At 41.5% G+C, this 22,859-nt stretch overlaps 1 protein-coding gene across 7 annotated transcripts in view; it reads right to left on the minus strand.

Moving 5' to 3' along the window:
- The window catches only part of LOC117348899 (protein-arginine deiminase type-2-like), a 244,259-nt gene that overhangs the window by 87,936 nt on the left and 133,464 nt on the right, over nucleotides 1–22,859 (minus strand). The window contains exon 1 of one of the 7 annotated variants that reach the window (XM_033921523.1): nucleotides 17,212–17,333. The exons of the other annotated variants lie outside the window; for them this stretch is intronic. Coding sequence (XP_033777414.1) covers nucleotides 17,212–17,303 — 92 coding nt within the window. The 5' untranslated portion in view covers nucleotides 17,304–17,333. Of the gene's footprint in view, nucleotides 1–17,211; nucleotides 17,334–22,859 lie in introns of those variants that run through there. 7 annotated transcript variants of the gene reach the window in all.

A 22,859-nucleotide genomic window follows, 5' to 3' on the forward strand; every position in this document is an offset into this window, starting at 1 on the left:
ATATCACGTCTGAAGTAGAAAGGAAACTTAAGATGGTGAAGCTATTTGCCCTTCAGCTCAATAAATCCACAGAGCAGCTGAACGAATTCCTTGTGCTTGTTACCTGGGGATTGATATCCAATGCATTTATGTGGTTGATGGCTTACAGTACAGCACAGAACATTGTAAAAATGTCATAAATACTTTGTCCTAAAATCTCTGTAATTCATATTTTATTCATCTGTTCAACATGAAGTGAGAAGTTCAAATGCATTCATCTAGCTCGCCTTGTGCTATCTGGACAGTGACAGACGGTCTGGGGACAGAATCTGAGCAGAACCAAGAGTTACCTGGTTATTAGCAATGGTCAGTCTGCTAACCTGATAATCATCTGGCTAAAGCAATAAAGAAGGTGTCATCTGGGTACTAGTGTGAACAGCACGGTACCAGATAAGAAGGCAAACAGAATGTTGGGTATTATTAAGAAGGGTATTACAACCAGAACAAAGGAAGTCATCATGCCGCTGTATCACGCGATGGTGCGACCGCATCTGGAATATTGGTCGCCGTACCTAAAGAAGGACATGGAGATACTTGAAAGGGTTCAGAGAAGAGCGATAAGAATGATAAAAGGTATTGAAAACCTTTCATACGCTGAAAGGCTGGGGCTCTTCACCCTGGAAAAGTGGAGACTCAGAGGAGACATGAAAGAGACTTACAAGATCATGAAAGGCATAGAGAAAGTGGAAAGGGACAGATTTTTCAGCCTATTGGGAACTACAAGAACAAGGGGACACTCGGAGAAATTGAAAGGGGACTAGTTTAGAACCAATGCTAGGAAATTTTTCTTCACTGGAATGCGCTTCCGGAGGCTGTGATAGGACAGAGTACATTAAGGGGATTCAAAGAGGGATTGGACAAGTTCCTGAAGGATACGGGGATTGAGGGATATAGATAAAGGTAGAGATAGGATCATAAAAGGGTATAGATAGAAGAATAATGGGGATTGAAAGGTTTTAGTCAAAGGATCACTTACAGGTCATGGACCTGATGGGCCGCTGCGGGAGCGGACTGCTGGGCGCGATGGAACCCTGTTCTGACCCAGTGGAGGCAACTTCTTATGTTCTTAATACAATATCCAGGAATGGACTGGTGTTGACTATCCCAGTATAAAGATTCCATGACAGCTGGTGTTTAAAAAACATGAAGAGCCACAGAGAGTGGCTTAGTGATTAGAGCTATAGCCTCAGCACCCTGAGGTTGTGGGTTCAAACCCCATGCTTCTCTCCTTGTGACTCTGGGCAAGTCACGTACATTAGATAGACTGTGAGCCCACCAGAACAGAGAGGGAAAATGATTGAAGTACCTGGTCTGTGAATATTCTTTTTCATGTCCTCCTTCAGAAAAAGTATTTTGAAAGTTCTAATAAGAGATTTTGAATAACATGAAAAATATTTAGAAACTTTCAGATAGTTTATATTGTTCTCCACATGGGGTGCTGAAAGATTCTCAGTCCAATCAACCAATTTCCTAATTCTGAGCATTATTTTGCCAAAAAGAGTGTTATGTCATTTTGTTAAGAAACACAATTCTCTGTTTTGACATTGTTTCAGATCATTGATTGAACCATATCCACATCATTCTCTTCTTGGTGTCAGGTCAAAAGTGCACCTGGACAAAGGCGCGCGCAGACAACTGAGCGCAATGTGGAGGCGCGCGCCAAAGAAAATGACTGTTTTAAAGGGCTCCGACGGGAGGTGTGGGGGGGAACCCCCCCCACACTTTACTTTATACAGATCGAGCCACGTTGTAGGGGGGTTTGGGGGGTTGTAACCCCCCACATTTTACTGAAAACTTCACTTTTTCCCTAAAAAACAGGGAAACAGTTAAGTTTCCAGTATAATGAGGGCGGTTACAACCCCCCACAACGCCGCCATGATCTGTATTAAGTAAAGTGGGGGGTTTCCCCAACGAAACCCCCCGTCGGAGCCCCTAAAAACACTCTTTTTCTTCTGCACGCGCTTCCGTCTTACGCTCAGTTGTCGGCGCGCGCCTTTGTCTTCCGCGGTTTTGTCTATGAACCCTCTTCATGCATTTGCTGAGAACTTTTCAGCACCCCCTTGTAGCAACATCCAGAGCTGAGATTGTGATGTCATAATACTTTATTCCACCAGTGCCTAAGAACCAACCTTATCAGTGATGTCACAATGGCTTATACTTGGCTCAGATAAGAACATAACAGCAGCCATATTGGCTTAGACCAATGGTCCATCTAGCCCAGATCCTGTCTCCAGCCATGGCCTATTCAGAAACCCAAATAGTATGAAGTTCTCAGCTCAGCCATCCAACTTCCTAAATTCTAAGGGGCTCATAATCGAAAGAGAAAAACGTCCAAAAACCGGCCTAAGTTGGCACTTGGACGAACATTTCTCAAAAACGTACAAGCGCCGAAAATAAAAAATGGGTTTTGGACATATTACTAAACAACCTAGGCCTTCATAGTGCTGCTCAACATCCAAAGCTAAACGGGCTGTTTCGGGAGGCGTGTCGAGGGCGGGAGTTGGGCGGGATGTGGGCTAGCTTAGACTTAGTCGTACAGCATGTATAACCGAAAGTTATACAGCCCAGGATCGACGGAACTTGGACGTTGTGACTTAGACCATGTAAAACATGGTCTAAGTCACAAAAACCCACCTAAAGTCACCAGATAAGCACTGCAAACACATAACACAGACCCCCACACACTACCCCAGTGATCACCACCCCCACACCTCCATAAAAATTTTATTCACAACTTTAAATTTCAGCCTCCAGACCATCATCACCTGGCCGCCTGGCATTGAAAGCCTAGTCATCCAGCCCAGAGGCAGCTTAAGTCGTCTTGGGGGTGGGTTAGGGACCCATAGAGAGGAGGACCCATGCCCATAAGCCCCTGTAATCACTGCATTAATATTTAAACATGTGCACTGCCCTATACACCCCCAAAACCCTTTTTTACTGGCATATAAGTGGCTCCTGCAACCATAAGGGCTATTGGGGTGGTAGATAAGTAGGTGTAGAGGATTCTGGAGGTGGTTTGGGGGCCTTACCATGACCTATAAGGGAGCTGTAGGGAGGAGAAGCCATGGCACCCTTTTTGTGAAGTTACATTACATTACATTAGTGATTTCTATTCCGCCGTTACCTTGCGGTTCAAGGCGGATTACAAAAAGGATCTATCTGGCCATTTCCAGAGGAATTATAGAATAGTTAGGGAGTAGTGGCCTGTAAGGTACCCCACTATTTAGATGGCATGTCTGGGTGTTCAATCCATCACTTTGCAGACCCCTCCCACATCCATCAGGGCTTGTTCTAGGCGTTTTGGACTTGGACAGAAGGTTGGATGGAAATGTGGTATAAAGATGGACGATTTAGTGGCTTGGACGATCAGGACGATTTTCGAAAGTAAACAAAAGTTGGACGTCTCTTTCGAAAATGTGTCTTAGGCTCTTTTTAACTTTGGACGACTTGCGAGATGGACGTAAACGGACTTAGACGTCCCTTTTGATTATGCCCCTTCTAAGCATTATTTTACCACTGTAGCTGAAAAGAGTGTTATCTTATTTTGGGGTCCTTTTATTAAAGCGCCCATAGAATATCATGGATGCTTTAGCATTTAGAATGCGCTAAATCAGTTAGTACACCTTAATAAAAGAACCCCTTTGTTAAGTGCCAATTTGCAGAAACAAAATTCTGTGTTTTGACATTTGATTGAGCCATATTCATGTCTTTCTCTTCTTGGTTGGACTGAGAACTTTTCAGCACCCCTTTGTAAACTTTAATATTTCAATAATGCATGGCTTTAAAATCTCAGTCACGTCATATAAAAGCCAAGGAAAAAACTAGATCGAAGGTGTTTTTCTTTGATTGTAACCACAGAAAGGCAGTATATCAAGTCCCACCGCCTTTCCCCTTTTCATTTTTTTTAAACTGTGCTACTGTTAAGATGGGTTATGTTACCACAAGTTGTTCTATTTTAGCAGAAGGTCTCATTAGATAAAATGGGGCCAAGTGCTAAAATTTATGACTTGTAGTAAAACAACCCGTCTTAACAGTAGCCCACATGGATGAATTCTCCCCTTACTCTCTGAACAGATGAGGCTTAGCGTATTGTCAATCAAATGCTGTCAGCTACGGAAACGTTTCTTTTATAAGAGAAGACGGTCTACTATAGTTTGCCTCTTTGCAGATGATACCAAAATCTGCAAAAGCGTAGACACCCCTGATGGAATGGATAAGAAGTCAACAAAATCTCCTTGCTGTCCCTTCAGTTCATTATATTACTTATGACACTACTCGTAAATCTGTATTTTCGGTGACAGCCCCTACATTATGGAATGCTCTTCCTTCCTATCTTTGTTACGAAACATCTTTGGCTTAAAGCCTTCCTATTTAAAGACACTTAAAAAAAGCCCTCTTTTGCTTATATTTCATGTTTGTTTTTAACATAGCATATTTTCTTCTTTTTTTTTAAGATAAGAATTAGCCTATTTGAGATCTATATCCTTTTCCTTTTGTAAGAACATAAGAACAGCCTTACTGGGTCAGACCAATGGTCCATCTAGCCCAGTATTTTGTTTTCACGGAGGCCAATCCATGTCACAAGTACCTGGCAAAATCCCAAATAGTAGCAGCATTCCATGCTACTGTCCCATGTCTGTCTCAATAGCAGACTATAGACTTTTCCTCCAGGAAATTGTCCAAACCTTTTTTAAACCAGCTACATTAACGGGGATTGAGGGATATAGATAGAGGTAGAGATAGGATTATAGAAGGGTATAGATAGAAGAAAACTGGGGATTGAAAGGTTTAAGACAAAGGATCACTTACAGGTCATGGACTGATGGGCCGCCACCGGAGCGGACTGCTGGGCACGATGGACCCTGGTCTGACCCAGCGGAGGCAACTTCTTATGTTCTTAACAAAGCTTAAAAGTTAAATTTTATATCTATGCTGATGATATCACCATAGTTATTCCCCTTACTACTCCGACTTCCGGGACAAAGAATCAACTTTCATCCATTCTAAAGCAAATTGAACTATGGATGACCAAATTCAAATTGAAGCTCAACACGGACAAGACCAAATTTTTCCTGGCAAGCCCCAATGACAAAATCAAACACTCCTCGATTTCCTTGAATGGTCAGGTCTTCCCTATTGACCATTCCATAAAAATTCTGGGAGTGACTCTATACCACCACCTTACTCTAAATGCTCACACAGATTTATTGGTTAAAAAATGCTTCTCGATACTGTGGAAACTCTGAACCATTAGAAAATACTTTGATGCAGTATCTTTCCGCTTACTAGATGCACATCTCCTTGTGAGAGGCATAGAGGGATATGGGTGACTAAAATTACGCCAGGTGTACACCTGGCTGGGCCTCCACGTGTGCGGATCGCCGGACTTCATGGACCGAAGGTTTGATCTGGAGATGGCGGTTCTTATGTAACTTACTGGTTCAATCTTCCATCTTACGCATGCTCGATTTTTGCAACATCGTTTACTTGGGATCCTTCAAAAAAAACATTCTAAGACTCAGAGATCTCCGCGGTGAACCATTGGGGTTTATTGTTTCTTTGTCGTTTATTTACTGATTTTATGAAGTGGCTAGTTGCTTCATGTATGGTTGATTTCAGTGTTAACCACTTAGCTTCTACATCATCGGTCTCCGCTTGGTCCTGCAGCATCCGATGGACGAAATCTCCCATGCGTGCGAAGTCTGTGCCCCGGAAATTGAGTACCTTTGTTTTCGTGTTTGATCTAGGGAAGCTTTTCCTAAGGTTGAACCATACTATGTTGTGGTCGCTGGAGGCTAGCGTATCTCCTACTGAGACCTGAGACGCTTTCCCCGTTGGTGAGTACCAGGTCGAGAATCGCCTGGGCCCTAGTGGGCTCCGTTACCATTTGTTTGAGATGTGCTCCCTTTATGGAGGTTAAGAGCCTCCTGCTACCGCTGGTTGTCGCTGAAAATGAGTTCCAGTCTGCATCAGGCATATTGAAGTCTCCTAGCAGTACAGCTTCTCCTCATAGAGTGATATTCTCTATGTCTTCAATTAATTCTGCGTCCATGTCTTCCAGTTGTCTTGGGGGTCTGTATACCACACCTAGATACAGGCATTTTTCTCTGCCTCTTGCCAGGTTTACCCAGAGGGACTCCCCGGTGTACTTGACATCTGTGATCCTGGTGGTTTTGATGTCCTCTTTAATGTATAGAGCTACCTCCCTCCTAACCTGCCCTCTCTGTCCTGACAGAGTATAGCCATATCCCACTCATGTGAGTCCGTGAGCCAAGTTTCAGATATTGCCACCACATCTAGGTCGGCATTCCTTATTTCAGCCTCTAATTCTAGAATTTTGTTACCTAAACTGTGTGCATTGACATACATGGCCCTCCATATCTTGTGTTTGCTAAGTCCCTGTGAGGCGTATCCTACCCGAGTCGGTGTGACTCCTAAAGAACTGTTTGCAATGTGGGTACTTACCTTGGACATGGAAGCGGAGTTTTGACTCACCTCATCAGGATAATTCCTTTCTGCACTAATATGTGAATGGGTACCCTCCCCCGACTTACCTAGTTTAAAGCCCTGTGAAGCAGGCTGGCTAGTCGGTGTCCAAAGACTCTCTTTGATTTGAGATCATTTTAAAGTCATCCCCAGAACATAAAAACACTGCTTTATAAATGTTTTAAAATGCTTATTTCTGTGTATTGTACATCTGATATCAATGTGAATTTACATATGTAGAGCCTATTCACATGTAAGCTATCTAAACTGAGTTCATATGGATATAGAGGCACCCAGAAAATATTTCAGACCAGCACTATGGTCATACTTCAGCTTTGAGATTTTGCTCGCATGTACTCAGTCTAAAATTACCCTGTAACATCAAATTATGCATCTGGCCACCTGTCACCAAAGCAATCTGTGCAATATGGTCTCTTTTTCCTGAAGGTTTTGCATGATGACATAATGCAAGTTTCTGAAGATTAATTACCAGTTTATTAAAAAAAAACCTAAGCTGCAATTGACTTGCTAATTTCACTTAATGCTAAGTGGTTGCTAATATGAAACCCTTGTTAGCATATAGAGGAAGACGATTGTGGCTTTTGAGAAGGTAACTGCAGTTATCCAGTGATGGAACTAAGCAAATGGAATGGCATTGGATGAAAATCAATCATTTGATGAAACTGTAGCAATGACAGCTGTTACTAGTGGCTTTAAAAATTAGGCTCATGCCATACTAGTGATCTGTAGTTAGAGATGCTCAAATTACTTACTGCCTACACAGTCTTTTTTATATATATTTTATTTTTAGGCGTATTTTGTTTGAGAGCGAGCTCATTCTCTTCAATGTCTTTGACTATCTGCATGCATTTGCATTTATGCATGGGTGCACCCAAACAGACTCGGTAGAGAAATCAGAAAGCTAACTGAAGTTCCCAAATCTCAGCCAAAAATGTGAGGTGGAAGGAAAGGGAAAGAGGGGAGTTTGTTCTGTAGAGCCACATATCACCTAACTCCCCTCTTCCATATCTACACCCACATTCCTCCTGTGTATGAATCCGATCTACGCCCATCTCTGCTTCTTCTGCACTTGCCTCCCCCACTGCACACACTGCAAATAGAAGGAGAAAAATGCTCCAATGCATCAGAATAAGCCTTTATTTCCAATCTGCTTCTCCTTCTAGGAATCTTTTCACATCTTACCATACTGGGACAGTCCATCAAGTTCAGTATTCTGTTTCCAGTAGTAGCCAATCCAGGTTATAAGTACCTGGCAATATATCAAAAGAGTAAAACAGATTTCATGCTGCTTATCCAATGATGGCTTATGGTCTTTTCTTTCAGGAACTTGTCCAAATCTTTTTTAAACTCTGCTAAGCTAACTGCTTGCACCATATTCTCTGGCAATGAACTTCAGAGTTTTAATTACACATCTGAGTGAAGAACTATTTCCTCCAATTTGTTTCAAAAACTACTACTTAATAGCTTCATTGTGGGCCCCTAGTCCATGTATTTTTGTAAAGAATAAACAAGGAGTTCTCATCTACCTGTAACACTGCAGTCATATCCCACCTCAGTTGTCTCTTCTCCAAACCCTAGCCTCTTTAGCCTTTCCTCATAGGGACATTGTCTCGTTCCCGTTATCATTTTTGTCACCCTTCTCTATACCTTTTCTGATTCCCCCTTACCTTTTTTTAGATGCAATGAGCAAAATTGTGCATCATATTCTAAGTGAGGTCACACATTATAATAGTCTCAGTTTTGCTCTGTAATAATAATAATAATAACAATTTATATACCACAATACCGTGAAGTTCTATGCGGTTTACAAAAGATTACAAGAGATACAAAATGAGTGACCTGAAGAGATCTGTATTCCACTCCTAATAATTCCTCCAACATTCCACATGCTTTCTTAACCACAGCTGCACACTGAGCAGAGGGTTTCAACATGGCAACATAGAGGTAGACACCATCACCAAGTCTAATAAAGCTGCAAGTTTTGAGAATCCTCCAGCTGTATCTGAGCCCTGAGACCCATAAAAAAGGTTATGTGCACAGAAATATTTATGGACATACCTGTGTATGTACAAACAAGTGTAAAGTATCACTACATGCAGAAATTTGAGGCATTCCTTTTGGTGGGCTTGGAGTATGGTCAACTCTTATTTACATACTTTTGCATTTTAAGAAGCATGGGCCTACTTTTGAGTGGGAAAAGTATGTCCATGAATAGCAGGAATTCCCAGAGCCAATAATGGAAATGCTTCTCCTTTGAAAACCAATGTAAAATTTATGGGTACAATACTGAGACCACAGGAAGGATCCTAGCTACCTCCTGTGGTCAGCAGCGATCCAGGATATTCAATACAGGGCTGGGCCAAAAAAGTGAAGTGGAGGATAAAGCTCAGGGAGGATAAGGCCATAGTAGAGAGACTGAATGAATTATTTACTTCGATCTTTACAGAAGAAGATGTAAGAGATCTACCTGAACCAGAAATGGTTTTCAAGGGTGATGTGAAGGAACTGAAAGAAATCTCAGTGAATGGAATATTGCTACTCCTTGGGTTTTGGCCAGGTACTGGTGACCTGGATTGGCCACCGTGAGAACGAGCTATTTGGCTTGATGGACCATTGGTCTGACCCAGTAAGGCTATCTTATGTTCTTATGAATCTGGAAGATGTACTATGCCAAATCAACAAGATAAAGTGATAAATTGCCTGGACTGGATGGACTACATCCCAGGATGCTAAAAGAAATAAAAAATGAAATTGCTGATCTGCTGTTAGTGATCTGTAACCTATCACTAAAATTGTCTGTAGTACTTGAAGATTGGAGGGTGGCCAATGTAATGTTAATTTTTTTAAAGGGTTCCAGGGGTGAGCCAGGAAATTACAGACCGGAAAGCCTGACTTCAGTGCCGGGCAAAATGGTGGAAACAATTATAAAAAATAAAATTGTGGAACACATAGACAAACGTGATTTAATGGGACAGAATCAGCTGGGAGAGATCTTGCCTCACCAATTTGCTGGACTTCTTTGAAGGTGTGAATAAACATGTGGATAAAGGTGAGTGTATCTAGATTTTTAGAAAGCTTTTCACAAAATTCCTCATGAGAGACTCCTGAGAAATTTAAAGAATCGTGGGACAGGAAACCCTTCCCCCCATAGTTTATGCTGGAGTTTATTCTGCTCCACCGCCAACTTTGTTCATTAGGGGGCGATGGTGACACCATCAGTCTCCTTCTTCGCTCAGCCTTTATAAAGAAAAATTGCACTTCAGGATGGATAAAAACACTATTACAGCAAATGTATTGCAGCAGCTAACAATTCTTCCAAGCTCTGTTTAACTGTGAGATCTCTTACCTCTCAAGGCAACAAAGTGGTGAACAACTCTGTTCCCCCCTGCTCAGGAACTGGCAGATTATTTTTCCAATAAAATAGTCTCTGTGCGTAATTCCATACAATCATCAAGGACACAGAACCTCGACCATCTAGCGGAGAAAGACACTCAAACTTATCTTAGCACATTCTCAAATTTCATTGTTCCATCATTGTTGGAGCTCCAATGAACACTGCAAACTAAATATGTCAGGCAATCCATCTGACAAACTACCTCCTTCATTGCTAAAATGGTACTTCACTATCTTTGGACCTTTTATCCAAAGTTTGATCAGAGAAAGCCTCTCCATAGGTACCAGGCAAGGACTTTGGAAGAAGGCAACTATCAGACCTATATTTAAACTTACTACCACCAGTCCAGAAGAATGTTCCAACTATCGCCTCATAGATAACATCCCATTTTTAGCAAAACTCACAGAAAAAAAGTGTCTAACCAACTAACTCCTTTTTCTGAACAGACAAATGCTCTACACCCAAATTAAATGGGCTTTAGGCCACACCATTCTTACTCCCCTCACAAACAACAGGCTACGACCACCAGAAACCAGACAAACTTTATCTCTTAGGTCTTGTAACTTCCATTAGATATTTTATAGACCAAAGGAAATCCGTCCTTCTAGTGTCATTAGACTTATCAGCAGCTTCTGACACCATCAATCATTCATTACTCCTGATCAGTTAAAAGGGGATAGATTCCGTACAAACGTAAGGAAGTTCTTCTTCACCCAGAGAGTGGTAGAAATCTGGAACACTCTTCCGGAGGCTGTTATAGGAGAAAGCACCCTCCAGGGATTCAAGACAAGGTTAGACAAGTTCCTGCTGAACCAAAACGTACGCAGGTAAGGCTAGACTCAATTAGGGCACTGGTCTTTGACCTAAGGGCCGCCACGTGAGCAGACTGCTGGGCACGATGGACCACTGGTAATTCTTATGTTCTTAATCATTAGGTGTCTCTGGGACAGCCCTCGAATGGTTCAAATCATATTTCTATGATCGTAACTATCAAATAAAAGTTTGAACTCTGAATCCGAGCCATATGCACAGAATTTTGGTATGCCCCAAGGCTCTATACTATCTCCAATGCTGTTTAATCTTTTCTTAGCTCTGTTTTTGACAGTTGCCCAATCTATTGGTTTCACAATTTCCGCATATGCTGATGATATCCAACTACTCCACTCAGTTCAATCTCAGGATAAGAACATTTCTGAAATTAACCAGAAGCTCGATTCACTCAGTGACTGGCTCAGTGAGAATCTATTATCACTTAACGTCAGTAAAACCAACTTATTTATTTTAAACATTTATAATCTACCTTTATCCAAGGCGTCTCACAATTTCGCATATATAATTCCAATTTACACATTGCAGGAAAACAACATACAACAATAGAGAATATAAAAAACACAGGTACATTCGTATATCTTAACATCTATAACAACAATATACTTCACTAATGTTAATAAATCCCTAATAGCTCATGTTTGTATCGGATCGACTCCAATTCAATTAGATACAACGCTCAAGCTCCTGGGGGTGGTTCTAGTTGATAAACTGTGCTTTCATAAACAAGTCAGTGCTGTGGTTCGAAAATGTTTTTTCAAGCTTAGGATTATTCGTTCTCTTCCCCCCCTCTTGGACTCCACGTCACTCAATATGCTCATACATTCTTTGGTAATCTCACATTTAGATTATTGTAATTCACTCTACCAGGGAGTGACACAGAAGGAAATTACACTTCAGATAATACAGAATACGGCCGTTAAAATAACTTATAAAGCAAAAAAATACAACACGTCTCTCTTAAAGAAGGCACATTGGCTGCCTGTCTCACATTGGATGACATTTAAAATTCTGTTGATTACCTTTAAAGTACAAACAGCTCATTCTCCAGTTTTTCTAGATAGATTTCTGATCCTATATACATCTTCCAGATTGCTACAATCAACACAGCAACAGTTATCAATTCCTTCAGTTCATCAGATATTGTATGATTCAACTCGCAAGACAATTTTCTCAGTTATAGCTCCCACATTGTAGAACTCTCTCCCATTGAACATGAGACAAGAACTAAATGCCCCCAAATTTAAATCTGACCTATAAAACTTTCTTCATAGAGATACCTTCGTCTTTAGTGTAAGATTTTGACATCAACTTACCTTAAGCCTTTCTGTACCCTCTTATGGTTTTTTCCTTCTCCAGCCCATTTTTTAAAATTTTTTTGAAACAATGTAACCCTAGCTATTACCCTTTTGCCTCCTGTGAAGTCTTCCTTTAAAGAGTTTGTGTTAACCTTGTAAGTATATATATATATATATAGGTTTTTTTTAAACTACGTTATTATATATTATATAAACTACGTTATATATATATTAAAACATAGTTTTAAAAAGTTTTAATGTAAACCACTTAGGCTATTAAAAGCAATATATTAAGCAAAAATAAACTTGAAACTTCAGTTGTGGATTAGGAATTAGTTATTGAATAGAAAACAGAGGGTGAGGTTAAATGGCCATTTTTCTCAGTGAAGTGCCAGAGGGATCTGTACTGGGACTGGTGCTATTTAACTTATTTATATAAATGATCTTGAACCTGGAATGACATGTGAGGTGATTAAATTTGCAGATGCAAAGAAAATATATGGAAAAAACTACAAACCATTCAAAATGTAGCAGCCAGAGTTTTTTCAGTAACCAAATATGATAAAGCAAATATGATGTACCTCAAACTACACTGGCTCCCTTCAAAAGACGGTGTATTTTTAAACTATGTATCCTGATTTTTATAATCTTCCATGGCGAAACATCATACTACATGTTGAATTTAATCGAAATATCACCCAAAGACAAATACAACCTGATTAGTAACCATATGAGAATAAGATTCCCAAATCCTAGAGGAGTCAAATACAAAACTATTTACTCTACAACCTTCCAATACATGGTAGCAAAATGGTAGAATCCTTTACTAGCACAATTAAGGAAACACCCCCTTCCTATCAAAATGTTTACAAAGGCCTATTTATTTGGAAAATCTTACTCCCCTTACAAACAACAGGCTAAATCACCTCTCCTATCTGGAAAGATGACTAAGCTCCCTACAAAGCGTGGAAAGTGACACCCATGCCAGAACCCGTAATATCAAGGCTCCATCACAGATATAGCCAAACTTCTCTCCAAACCATATGCCATAAACACAACCAAGTTATCTATGTCATGAATCCTAATGAAATAATGGAATCCCTGGATATGGCCATGCTCTTTTAAATTGTAATCTGGGGCATGTTAGCGATCCATAAACACTAATGTAATGTACAATATCATGTCTGCCTCTCTCCCTTTCCAACTATAAGGTAGTTCGTTCTTACATTCTGAAACACAGTCAACCTTGAGAAAAGGAAATTCAAACTAAGACAAGAAAGAAGTCACAAAACAATGCAATACCTCCTCCCAAAACAGCAGAAGGACGTGATCAATCCATTATGGTACTTGTTATTGTTACTTTTAAGGATTCTAGTACAAAATCACTTACAAACGTACTGATAGAAATTCAGTCTTGGCTATGACCTGCATAAGTTCTGGCAGCCAGCAGTGGTTTGGTCAGTCCTGCATTTTCAATGAATGCCGGTGTCTACATTTGGCCTGGCATTGACTATCCAAGGCTAATTTATCCAGCGATAGCCACCAGCTGATTACTGACCAAGTAATGTTTTATTTGAAAGCATTTACCAAGAATTAAAAATGAAATGTTATACTAGCTGACTTCTCAAAACATGATGCATCATAATCCAATGTAACTCAACATAAGAATAGCCTTACAGGGTCAGACCAATGGTCCATCAAGCCCAGAAGCCTGTTCTCACGGTGGCCTATCCAGGTCACTAATACCTGACTAAAACCCAAGGTGTAGCAATATTTCATGCTACCAACACAGGGCAAGCAGTGGCTTTTCTCAATAACAGACTATGGACTTTCCTCCAGGAATTCAAGCACTCTTCCCATTTTCCTACGACCCATCATACAACAGTGTCTTCTTTCTTCCAGCTAGCTGGATTCACACCAGAATCACACCACCAGGTCCCTGTCAGACATTAGGGATAGTCTTAGCATATTTGATATAGAGATTACTGAATGGACCTTATACATTTTTCACTGTTACATAAAAACACAATGAGGCCAATACTCAAACCCAGGGAGGCAGGCTGGTGAACTCTCACAGTTGGTACTGACTGCCGGTATTCATTGCCAGGCCATTTCTGGTGAACGGCAGCTGGCTAAGTCAATTTTAAGCACTGGTCAACTAAGTTATAGTGGCCAAGGACAGACCTACTATTTGAGCGGTCCGATTTGGCCCATAAAATTGGTTGGTCATGCTTAGAATTGGTGGCTATTGTACAATATAGCTGGCTAAGTTGTAGCTACTAACCACTAATATTAAGCTGAGATAGCTCAGCTCTCTCCTGTTGAATATTAACAGTTAGCTGGTCAAATGCCATTTAACTGGCCAGGAGCAATTCCTAGAAGGTTAAAAAGTGTTTGTTGAATATTGGGTGGACTATCTCACTCGAAACATATAAAGACGATGACAGTAGATAAAGACATCGGCTTATCCAGTCTGCCAGTTTATCCCAATCTTTTTTCTCTCTCAGAGATTCTCTGCACTTGTATCACGCCTTCCTGAATCCATAAACTATCCCCATTTCCAGCTTCTCCAATTGAAAATCATTCAACAAATCCACCAAGTTTTCTGTAATGAAATATTGCTTTAGAGTACTCCTAAGCTTTTCCCTTTTCATGTTTATCCTATGACCCTAGTTCTAGAGAGCATCTTTCAATTGAAAGAGGTCCACACCCCCTGCATTTATGCCAAAGAGGTATTTAAACATGTAATAAGAGCATGATTTGGGAGTGATCATATGTGATGATCTTAAGATGGCTAAACAGGTAAAAAGGCAATTGCAAAAAGCCAGATGTTGCTTGACTGCATATGGAGAGAGATGGCCAGCAGGAGGTGATAGAGCCTCTATATAAGTCTCTGGTAAGACTTCATTTTGAATACGGTGTATAATTCTGCAGATCAAATCTTCAAAAAGTAATAAACAGGATGCAGTTGGTCCAGAGGGTGATTACCAAAATGGTCATTGGTCTTGCCCAAAAGCATTTGGGATCAACTAAACAAAATTACAATGGGAACAGATGCACCCTACATAAAAAAACAGAAGGAAACCACACAGAATAGGAACAGACAGGTGGCCTTTCAATAAAAAGCCAAGTAGGGTCCCAAAGATTAGGAAACAGTCACATTTGGGAAGAGATGTAAACCTCAAGATGTAAACTTTTGAAGAAAGGTGGGAGAAGGGAGACATTCAAATACTTCTGTGGTAGAATTGTATAGAAAGCAAGTTTTTCTGAACTGAAAGGAGGTACTGGAATGAGGGGCATAGGATGAAGGTGAAAGGGAATAAGATCCAGGAGTAATAATAATAATAACTTTATTTTGTATACCGCAATACCACAAGCAGTTCAGAGCGGTTTACAGATGAAGAGACTGTTACTGAAAATATTGTCAAGTACATTGGTAACAAATTTCAATTACATTAGTGAGCCGAGAGAAGTTGGGTATAACTGGAAATATGTCAGAGATACAGCAGGTATTTCAGTGATATAACAAGGTAGGAAGGAGTCAGAGAAATTTATTAATTGATTTCCTGAAGGATTGATAGGAGGGTGGTTAGACATTTATTCCAGGAGTGGGGAAGAGCTGATTCCTTAAGTGTTTTGGGGGTGACACTACCTGTGAGGAAAGAAATTACTGTTCTGGGGGTTGTTTTGGATTCAGGCCAGACTATGAAGCTATGTTTTAACCAACTTCATATGCTCTGTCGTTTGAAATCATTGATTTTGTCTTCTGATTGTCGGACTGTTGTGCAGGGGATGGTTCTATCTAGGTTAGACTATTGTAACACTCTCTAACTTGGAATTTCGAAAAGAGGGAGAGCGTTGCAATTGGAACAAAATACCATGGCTAGGTTAGTAATGGGAGTTGACAGGATGGCACATATTACACCAATTCTGAAGCAATTACATTGGTTGCCAGTTGTATTTTGGGTGCAACACAAAGGGCTCCTTTTATCAAGCCACACTAGCGGTTTAACGTGCGTAATAGCACGCGTTAAACTGCCGCCTCTTGAGCAGGCGGTAGTTTTTAGGCCAGCGCGTGATGAAAAGTCATGTGCGTTAACCCTGTTAGCACGGCTTGATAAAAGGAGCCCAAAGTTGTTTCCGTGGTCCATCAGACTATTTACCATCAAACACCGTGGCACTCTATAAGCCGAATTGATCATCACGATCTGAAAATCAAAAGCTATTAATTCCAATAGTGCAAGGAAATAATGCCAACACTAGAGCGATGACTTTCTGTTAAAATGTGGAATGCTCTGGTGGGCCAATTGCGACTGCGTGTAAACCAGTTTCCGTTTAAGAAATAGTTAAAAATTCAGCTGTTTGTTACTGCATTTTTTTTATTTATTAGTCGGCTTTTGAAGAAAAGAATCTGTTTAGCTATTGTAGTCTTGTGATTTATTAGTTGTCAATTGAAGATTTTATGACATGGTTTGTTTTTATCTTATGTATGTTTTAATTGATGTAAACGGTATAAAAGAGTTTTAAATAATCTGAGGAATTCATGGAAAGGGCATGGATGCTTGGAACAGCCTCCTGGTGATGAGGACTGTATCTGAATTCAAGTACCGAGGATTCCTAAGAGGGATGAAAGGAAAGAGATTAGTAAATGGTATGAATTTGGTATATTGCATAGTAGGCTGGATGGTCTTTATCTGTCATCATTTCCTCTGTTTCTATATTAAATGTCTATCAGATAAATACAAATGAATCAATTGGAAACACTGCACAAGTAAATGAGAGGAGGAGGTAGACCCGGATCGTCAGAATTGTTAACATTGGTCTTGGAACGTCCAGGCGTTCTATCCATTGTTTGAACAAAAGTATCACTATTGTTCTTCCGATGAAGTTGAGAAGACTAGAGGTAGAGGTGAAGCCACCAGGACAGCCAGGGGGAAATTCATGGCAAGCGTCTGAGCTCCCTTGGGAGAGAGGGATACAGACCCTTTCTTCGTTTCAGGGAACTGGGCTGAATTTGATCTACGTCAATTTAAGCTGCCGAAAAAGCAGAAAGAGAAGTGCAACTCGTTCACGACTGACCCTAATGTAAAGCGGCAGAATCTACAGGGCAGCCTTATAACGAAAGCCTGCCCTGCCGTGCCTTACCCGCTGATCTCGATGTTCAGCTGCGTCCCCAGGACAAAGACCACCTCGATCCTCTCCCCGCGCACCAGGCGCACCGTCCTCTGTCGCCCCATGCCGCTGCCTTCTGCCCGAGCCCAGCCTCCGGGCTGGAGCTAGACTCCGGCTGCCTCCGCCCCCTGCTGCAGCCTGGAGAATGGGAGGGGAGAAGAAGTTGGGGCTTCCCACCCCTTGGCAGAGAAAGGGAAGAGCCGGATTTAGACTTTGTGAGGTTAAGGCGCTCTATCGACTTAAAGAGAGGAAAGGGGTCAACTAGGAGAGGAATTGGATGGTCTGATCCCCTTCCCCAGGAGAACCCCTCACATCAGCAAAAACATTGTATTTCTGGCCTTTGGGAAGAAGTGGGAGACAAGTTGATAACCAGAAAGAGTGGAGCAGGTCGACAGATTTGCACCACAGATCAGAGGAAAAACAGTGACTCAACAGGGGACTGTGTTTTGGCAACCAGAGCCTGCGTCAGGGGGTTACAATCCAAATGCTATAACATATCCTCAACGATGACACCTAGACCCTTTTCCTGGGTGGTGAACCCTAATGTGGAACCCTGCATCACATAGCTATAGTTTGGGTTCTGTTGGTCTCCAAGCAAAGGCCACAACAGGGACCCCCAAGACCTGTCTTGTGTCAAACACCTATTCCCAGACAATCCCAACAGTACACATACAACCTCTATACAGGAATCAATTTCTTTCTCTTGTTTATTCAGAAAAGTTTCTAAATTCATAGAAACATGATGGCAGATAAAGGCCAAATGGCCCATCTAGTCTGCCCATCCGCAGTAACCATTATCATTTTCTCTTGCTGAGAAATCCCACGTGCCTATCCCAGGCACTCTTGAATTCAGACAGTCTCTGTTCCCACCACCTCTTCCGAGAGACTGTTCCACGCATCTACCACCCTGGCTGTAAAAAAATATTTCCTCAGATTACTCCAGAGCCTATCACCTCTTAAGTTCAATCTATGTCCCCTCATTGCAGAGTTTCCTTTCAAATGAAAGAGACTCGACTCGTGCACATTTATATTACATCTCTATCATATCTCCCCTCTCCTGCATTTCCTCCAAAGTATACAGATTGAGATCTTTAAGTCTTTTCCTATATATGCCTTATCACGAAGACCACACACATTTTAGTAGCCTTCTCTGGACCAGCGGTCTCAAACTCAAACCATTTGCAGGGCCACATTTTGAATTTATAGGTACTTGGAGGGTCGCAGAAAAAATAGTTAATGTCTTATTAAAGAAATGACAACTTTGCATGAGGTTAAAACTCGTTACAGTTTATAAATCTTTCTTTAATTGCTTCTGATAATATCAGCTATACACAGCTGAAAGCAGTGCAACATGCAGAAAGTAACATAGTAACATAGTAACATAGTAGATGACGGCAGATAAAGACCCGAATGGTCCATCCAGTCTGCCCAACCTGATTCAATTTAAATTTTTTTTTTTTTTTTTTCTTCTTAGCTATTTCTGGGCGAGAATCCAAAGCTTTACCCGGTACTGTGCTTGGGTTCCAACTGCCGAAATCTCTGTTAAGACTTACTCCAGCCCATCTACACCCTCCCAGCCATTGAAGCCCTCCCCTGCCCATCCTCCTCCAAACGGCCATGCACAGTGAAGTTTACATAGTTTTTAAAATAGTATGTTAAAATAAATAAAATCTTTGAACTGAAAAAAAAAAAGCAATTAAGGAAAGATTTATAAACTAGAACGAGTTTTACCTCATGCAAAATTGTGATTTAGATTCTAAAGTATCAACTGCAAGAGACAAGATTTTGGTGAATCAATATCCGACTTGTGCCTTAGGTGTCTGGTGGTCGGGTCCGCAATCGCCTTCAGCTCTCACCTTCTCCACACCAGACACAACCACCATCTTACATCAAGCAGTCACTTCCAGGAGAGGAGCTGAATTTCACGAGAGTTCACGAGATTATGTACACACGCACAAGCTGCACTGCCTCCAATGATTACCTTATGTTCTGGAGCGTTGTCTGTCTCACTGCTGTAACCTCAAGCAAATGCTTTCCTGCATCTGTTCGCGATTTTCCTCTCCACTCCACCTCACAATCACCCAATGACGTAGGACAGCGCATGCGTGAGATTATAGCAGTGAGGCGGGCAACGTTCCAGAACAATGGTAACATACCGAGGGCCTTAAAATAATACCTGGTGGCCTGCATGCGGCCAATGGGCCACGAGTTAGAGACCACTGCTCTGGACAGACTCCATCCTTTTTATATCTTTTTGAAGGTGTGGCCTCCATAATTGTACACAATATTCTAAATGAGGTCTCACCAGAGTCTTATACAGAGGCATCAATACCTTCTTTTTCCTACTGGCCATACCTCTCTCTATGCAACTTAGCATCCTTCTAGCTTTTGCCGTCACTTTTTCAACCTGTTTGGCCACCTTAAAATCATGATACACAATCACACCCAAATCCCGCTCTTCCATCATGCACATAAGTTCATCACCTCACCCCCTAAACTGTACTGTTCCCTCGGGTTTTTGCAGCCCAAATGCATGACCTTGCATTTCTTAGCATTAAATTTCAGTTGCCAAATCTCAGACCATTCTTCAAGGCTTCGCCAGGTCTTTCTTCATGTAATTCAGCAGAGCAGCCTAAAATGACTTCAGTTAATACAGAATACGGCAGCTAAGCTCATTTTGGGAAAATGAAAGTATGATCGTGTTTCCCCTTTGTTGATAAAGCTTCACTGGCTCCCAGTTTGCTTTAGGATCCAGTTTAAATGCGCATGCATCATCTTCAAGCTTCTCTATGGAATATTTGATCCTTTTGTCCCCTTATATTGGATTTTGCCATTTGAGAAACACACAAAGCCTATGTCAATCTTCCCTTCCTTTAAGGGAATTAAATCTTCTGGGAAGCTCAGTCAATCTTTTGTTTTCACGAACTTCCCGACTCCATTAGGCTTTTAGGCCAGCTGCAATTATTTCGTAAATTCCTGAAAACTTTGTTGTTCTCGCAATTTTAAAATGGTTTAACTACAGCCTCAACGAAGTGATATTATAGTTATTTTTCTTATGTACTTTAGTTTTTAATTAGTTCTTCCTTCTCCTATGTTTTCTGCTATGTACTCTAGTCTTAATTATATGTGAACCGAGTCGAGCTCTACTGGGAGATGACCCGGTACATAAAGCAAAGATTCGATTCGATTCACACCATCCAGCGTGTTTACTCTATTGCAGATTTTGATATTATCCTCAAAGAGGCAAATCTTACCCGACAACCCTTCAGCAATATCATTTATAAAAATGTTAAAAAGAACAGGCCCTTGAACTGAACCTTGAGGAACACCACTGGTAACATCCCTTTCCTCAGAGTGATCTCCATTGACCACTCTGTCACCTTCCACTCAACCATTTCTTGACCCATCCCATCACTTTGGGACCCATTCCTAAGGAACTCAGTTTATTTATTAGACGTCTGTGTGGAACACTGTCAAAGGCTTTGCTAAAATCTAAATATACCACATCTAGCGCACATCCTCTATCCAATTCTCTGGTCACCCAGTCAAATTAATCAGATTTGTCTGGCAAGACCTACCTCTAGTGAATCCATGTTGCCGCCGGTCTTGTAATCCACAGGATTCCAGAAACTTGACCATTCTCTGTTTTAAAAGTATTTCCATTAATTTGCTTACCAAAGAAGTCAGACTTATCGGCCTGTAATTCCCTGCTTCTTCCTTACTGTCACTGTTGTGGAGAGGGACCACATCTGCCGTTCTCCAGTCCTCCGGTACCAGTCCTGACTCTAGAGACTCGTTGAAAAGATCAGTCAGCGGAGCTAGCAGAACTTATCTAAGTTCCTTCAGCACCCTCAGATGTACACCATCCGGCCCCATCGCTTTGTCCACCTTTATTTTAGCTAGCTCCTCACGAACATAACCCTCTGAAAATCGATCAGGGTCTATTACTCCTCCATCCCTATTCACGTTTGTCTTCTTATAGTCCAAATTCCCACACAAAGCACTAAGGAAAGCTAGCACAAATAACATATCTATAATAATAATCCTCTAAGCGCGCATGCGCACTTAGGAGGATGTGGGGACCTGATGTGTGATGTGTCCATCCGTGGCCGCGGCTTGAGACGCATGCGCCAGTTTGGCGCATCGGGCGACACGGAGCAGCGCTGGCGGCAGATGGCGGGAGGAGGGCTCATGGTCCTGCCGCCGCTGCCGCTCCTGTTCACAGCGGCCTGCACGTCGCCAACTCCCCCCCTCCCGCACCAACCGCTGCCGCTCCTGTTCAAAGCGACCTGCTGAGGTTCGTGGCCGGCTGTAGCGAACCTCGCAGGCTGCTCTCCACATGGTAGCACGTTCCCTCTGACGCGATCGCTTAAAGACTAGTACTTCTATAAAGACACTAACAAAGAGACAGACAAGGGAGACTGTCCTCCTGTTTGGGTAAAACACCCCTTGAAACCAGAATGGGAACAGAGTCCAATATGCTGGACCCAGAGCCCAGTCTTTACAGCATTCTGTTGCATAATCATTAGCTTGTATGACCTCAGGGTCAGATAATAAATCTTCTTTTTGTTTTGCCTAATCTTCATGTTTCTCTCATATCTTTCATGTCCCATTTGCTTGTCTGGATTATATCATTGTCAGCAAATATAAATTGGGCCTCCTAATTGGAAAGCAATGATTGACATTTCATTATTGTCCAGATGACCCCTCACTCCCATCATGTGATGTGTCTTATCATAAAGGGACACAAACAAAACAGAAATAAAATGATCATTGACCCCCCCCTTTCCAGCCCAAATAATTTTGAATAAAACAGTACATTCCTGGCTCTAGAACAGTAGCACTTTGTATGGGAAAGCCTAGTAGAGCATCACACGTGTCTTAAGTAGGCAGGTAGGCGGGCTAGTGAACCATAGAGAGGAGGAGCTAGGCCCACAATCCACTCTAACTACTACATTTATGGTGGACAGTGTGACCACCAAAACCTTGCGATACTGCTATATAGGTGCTACCTACAACCATAGTGGCTATTGGGGTGGTTGACAGGTGGGTATAGTAGGTTTTAGGGGAGTTTTGCAGGGCTCACCATACATTAGAAGGGGTTATGTTGAGATGTACTTGTGGCACTGTTTATGTGAAGTTCAAAGCAGTGCCTTCTAGTATAGCCCAGCGTTCTGTTGGCATGTCTGCGCAGCCAGTCCACTAGAAGGCTGACCTCTCCCACGTCCAAATGGGCTTAAGTTGGACATTTTCAACTTAGACAGTTTTGTGGTTGAAAATGGGGTATAAAGTTAATCTTCCTAATGGGCAAGACATCCAACTAGACGATTAAAAAAAAAAAAAAAAGTGGACATTCAGCATTTTTGAAAATGGACACTTCTGGAAGTCCAGTTTTGGACGTCTAACAGGAAACATGCAAAGTCAAACTTAGACACACTATTGAAAATGCCCCTCCATGTCCAGCATTCCAACGGAAAAATATGGAATGAGAAAAGTGGAAAATCGCTGGACTAAGTGTATAGCCCTCAATGGAGACTGCCTCAACTTTGGTGGCTGTTGGTTGGGCTGAGAACCTTTCAGTGTGGCCCCTCGTAATTAAAAGACACAATACAAGTTTGACA

This window comes from Geotrypetes seraphini, chromosome 15, assembly GCF_902459505.1.
Source record: "Geotrypetes seraphini chromosome 15, aGeoSer1.1, whole genome shotgun sequence".
In the NCBI taxonomy this organism is placed as follows: Eukaryota; Metazoa; Chordata; class Amphibia; order Gymnophiona; family Dermophiidae; genus Geotrypetes; species Geotrypetes seraphini.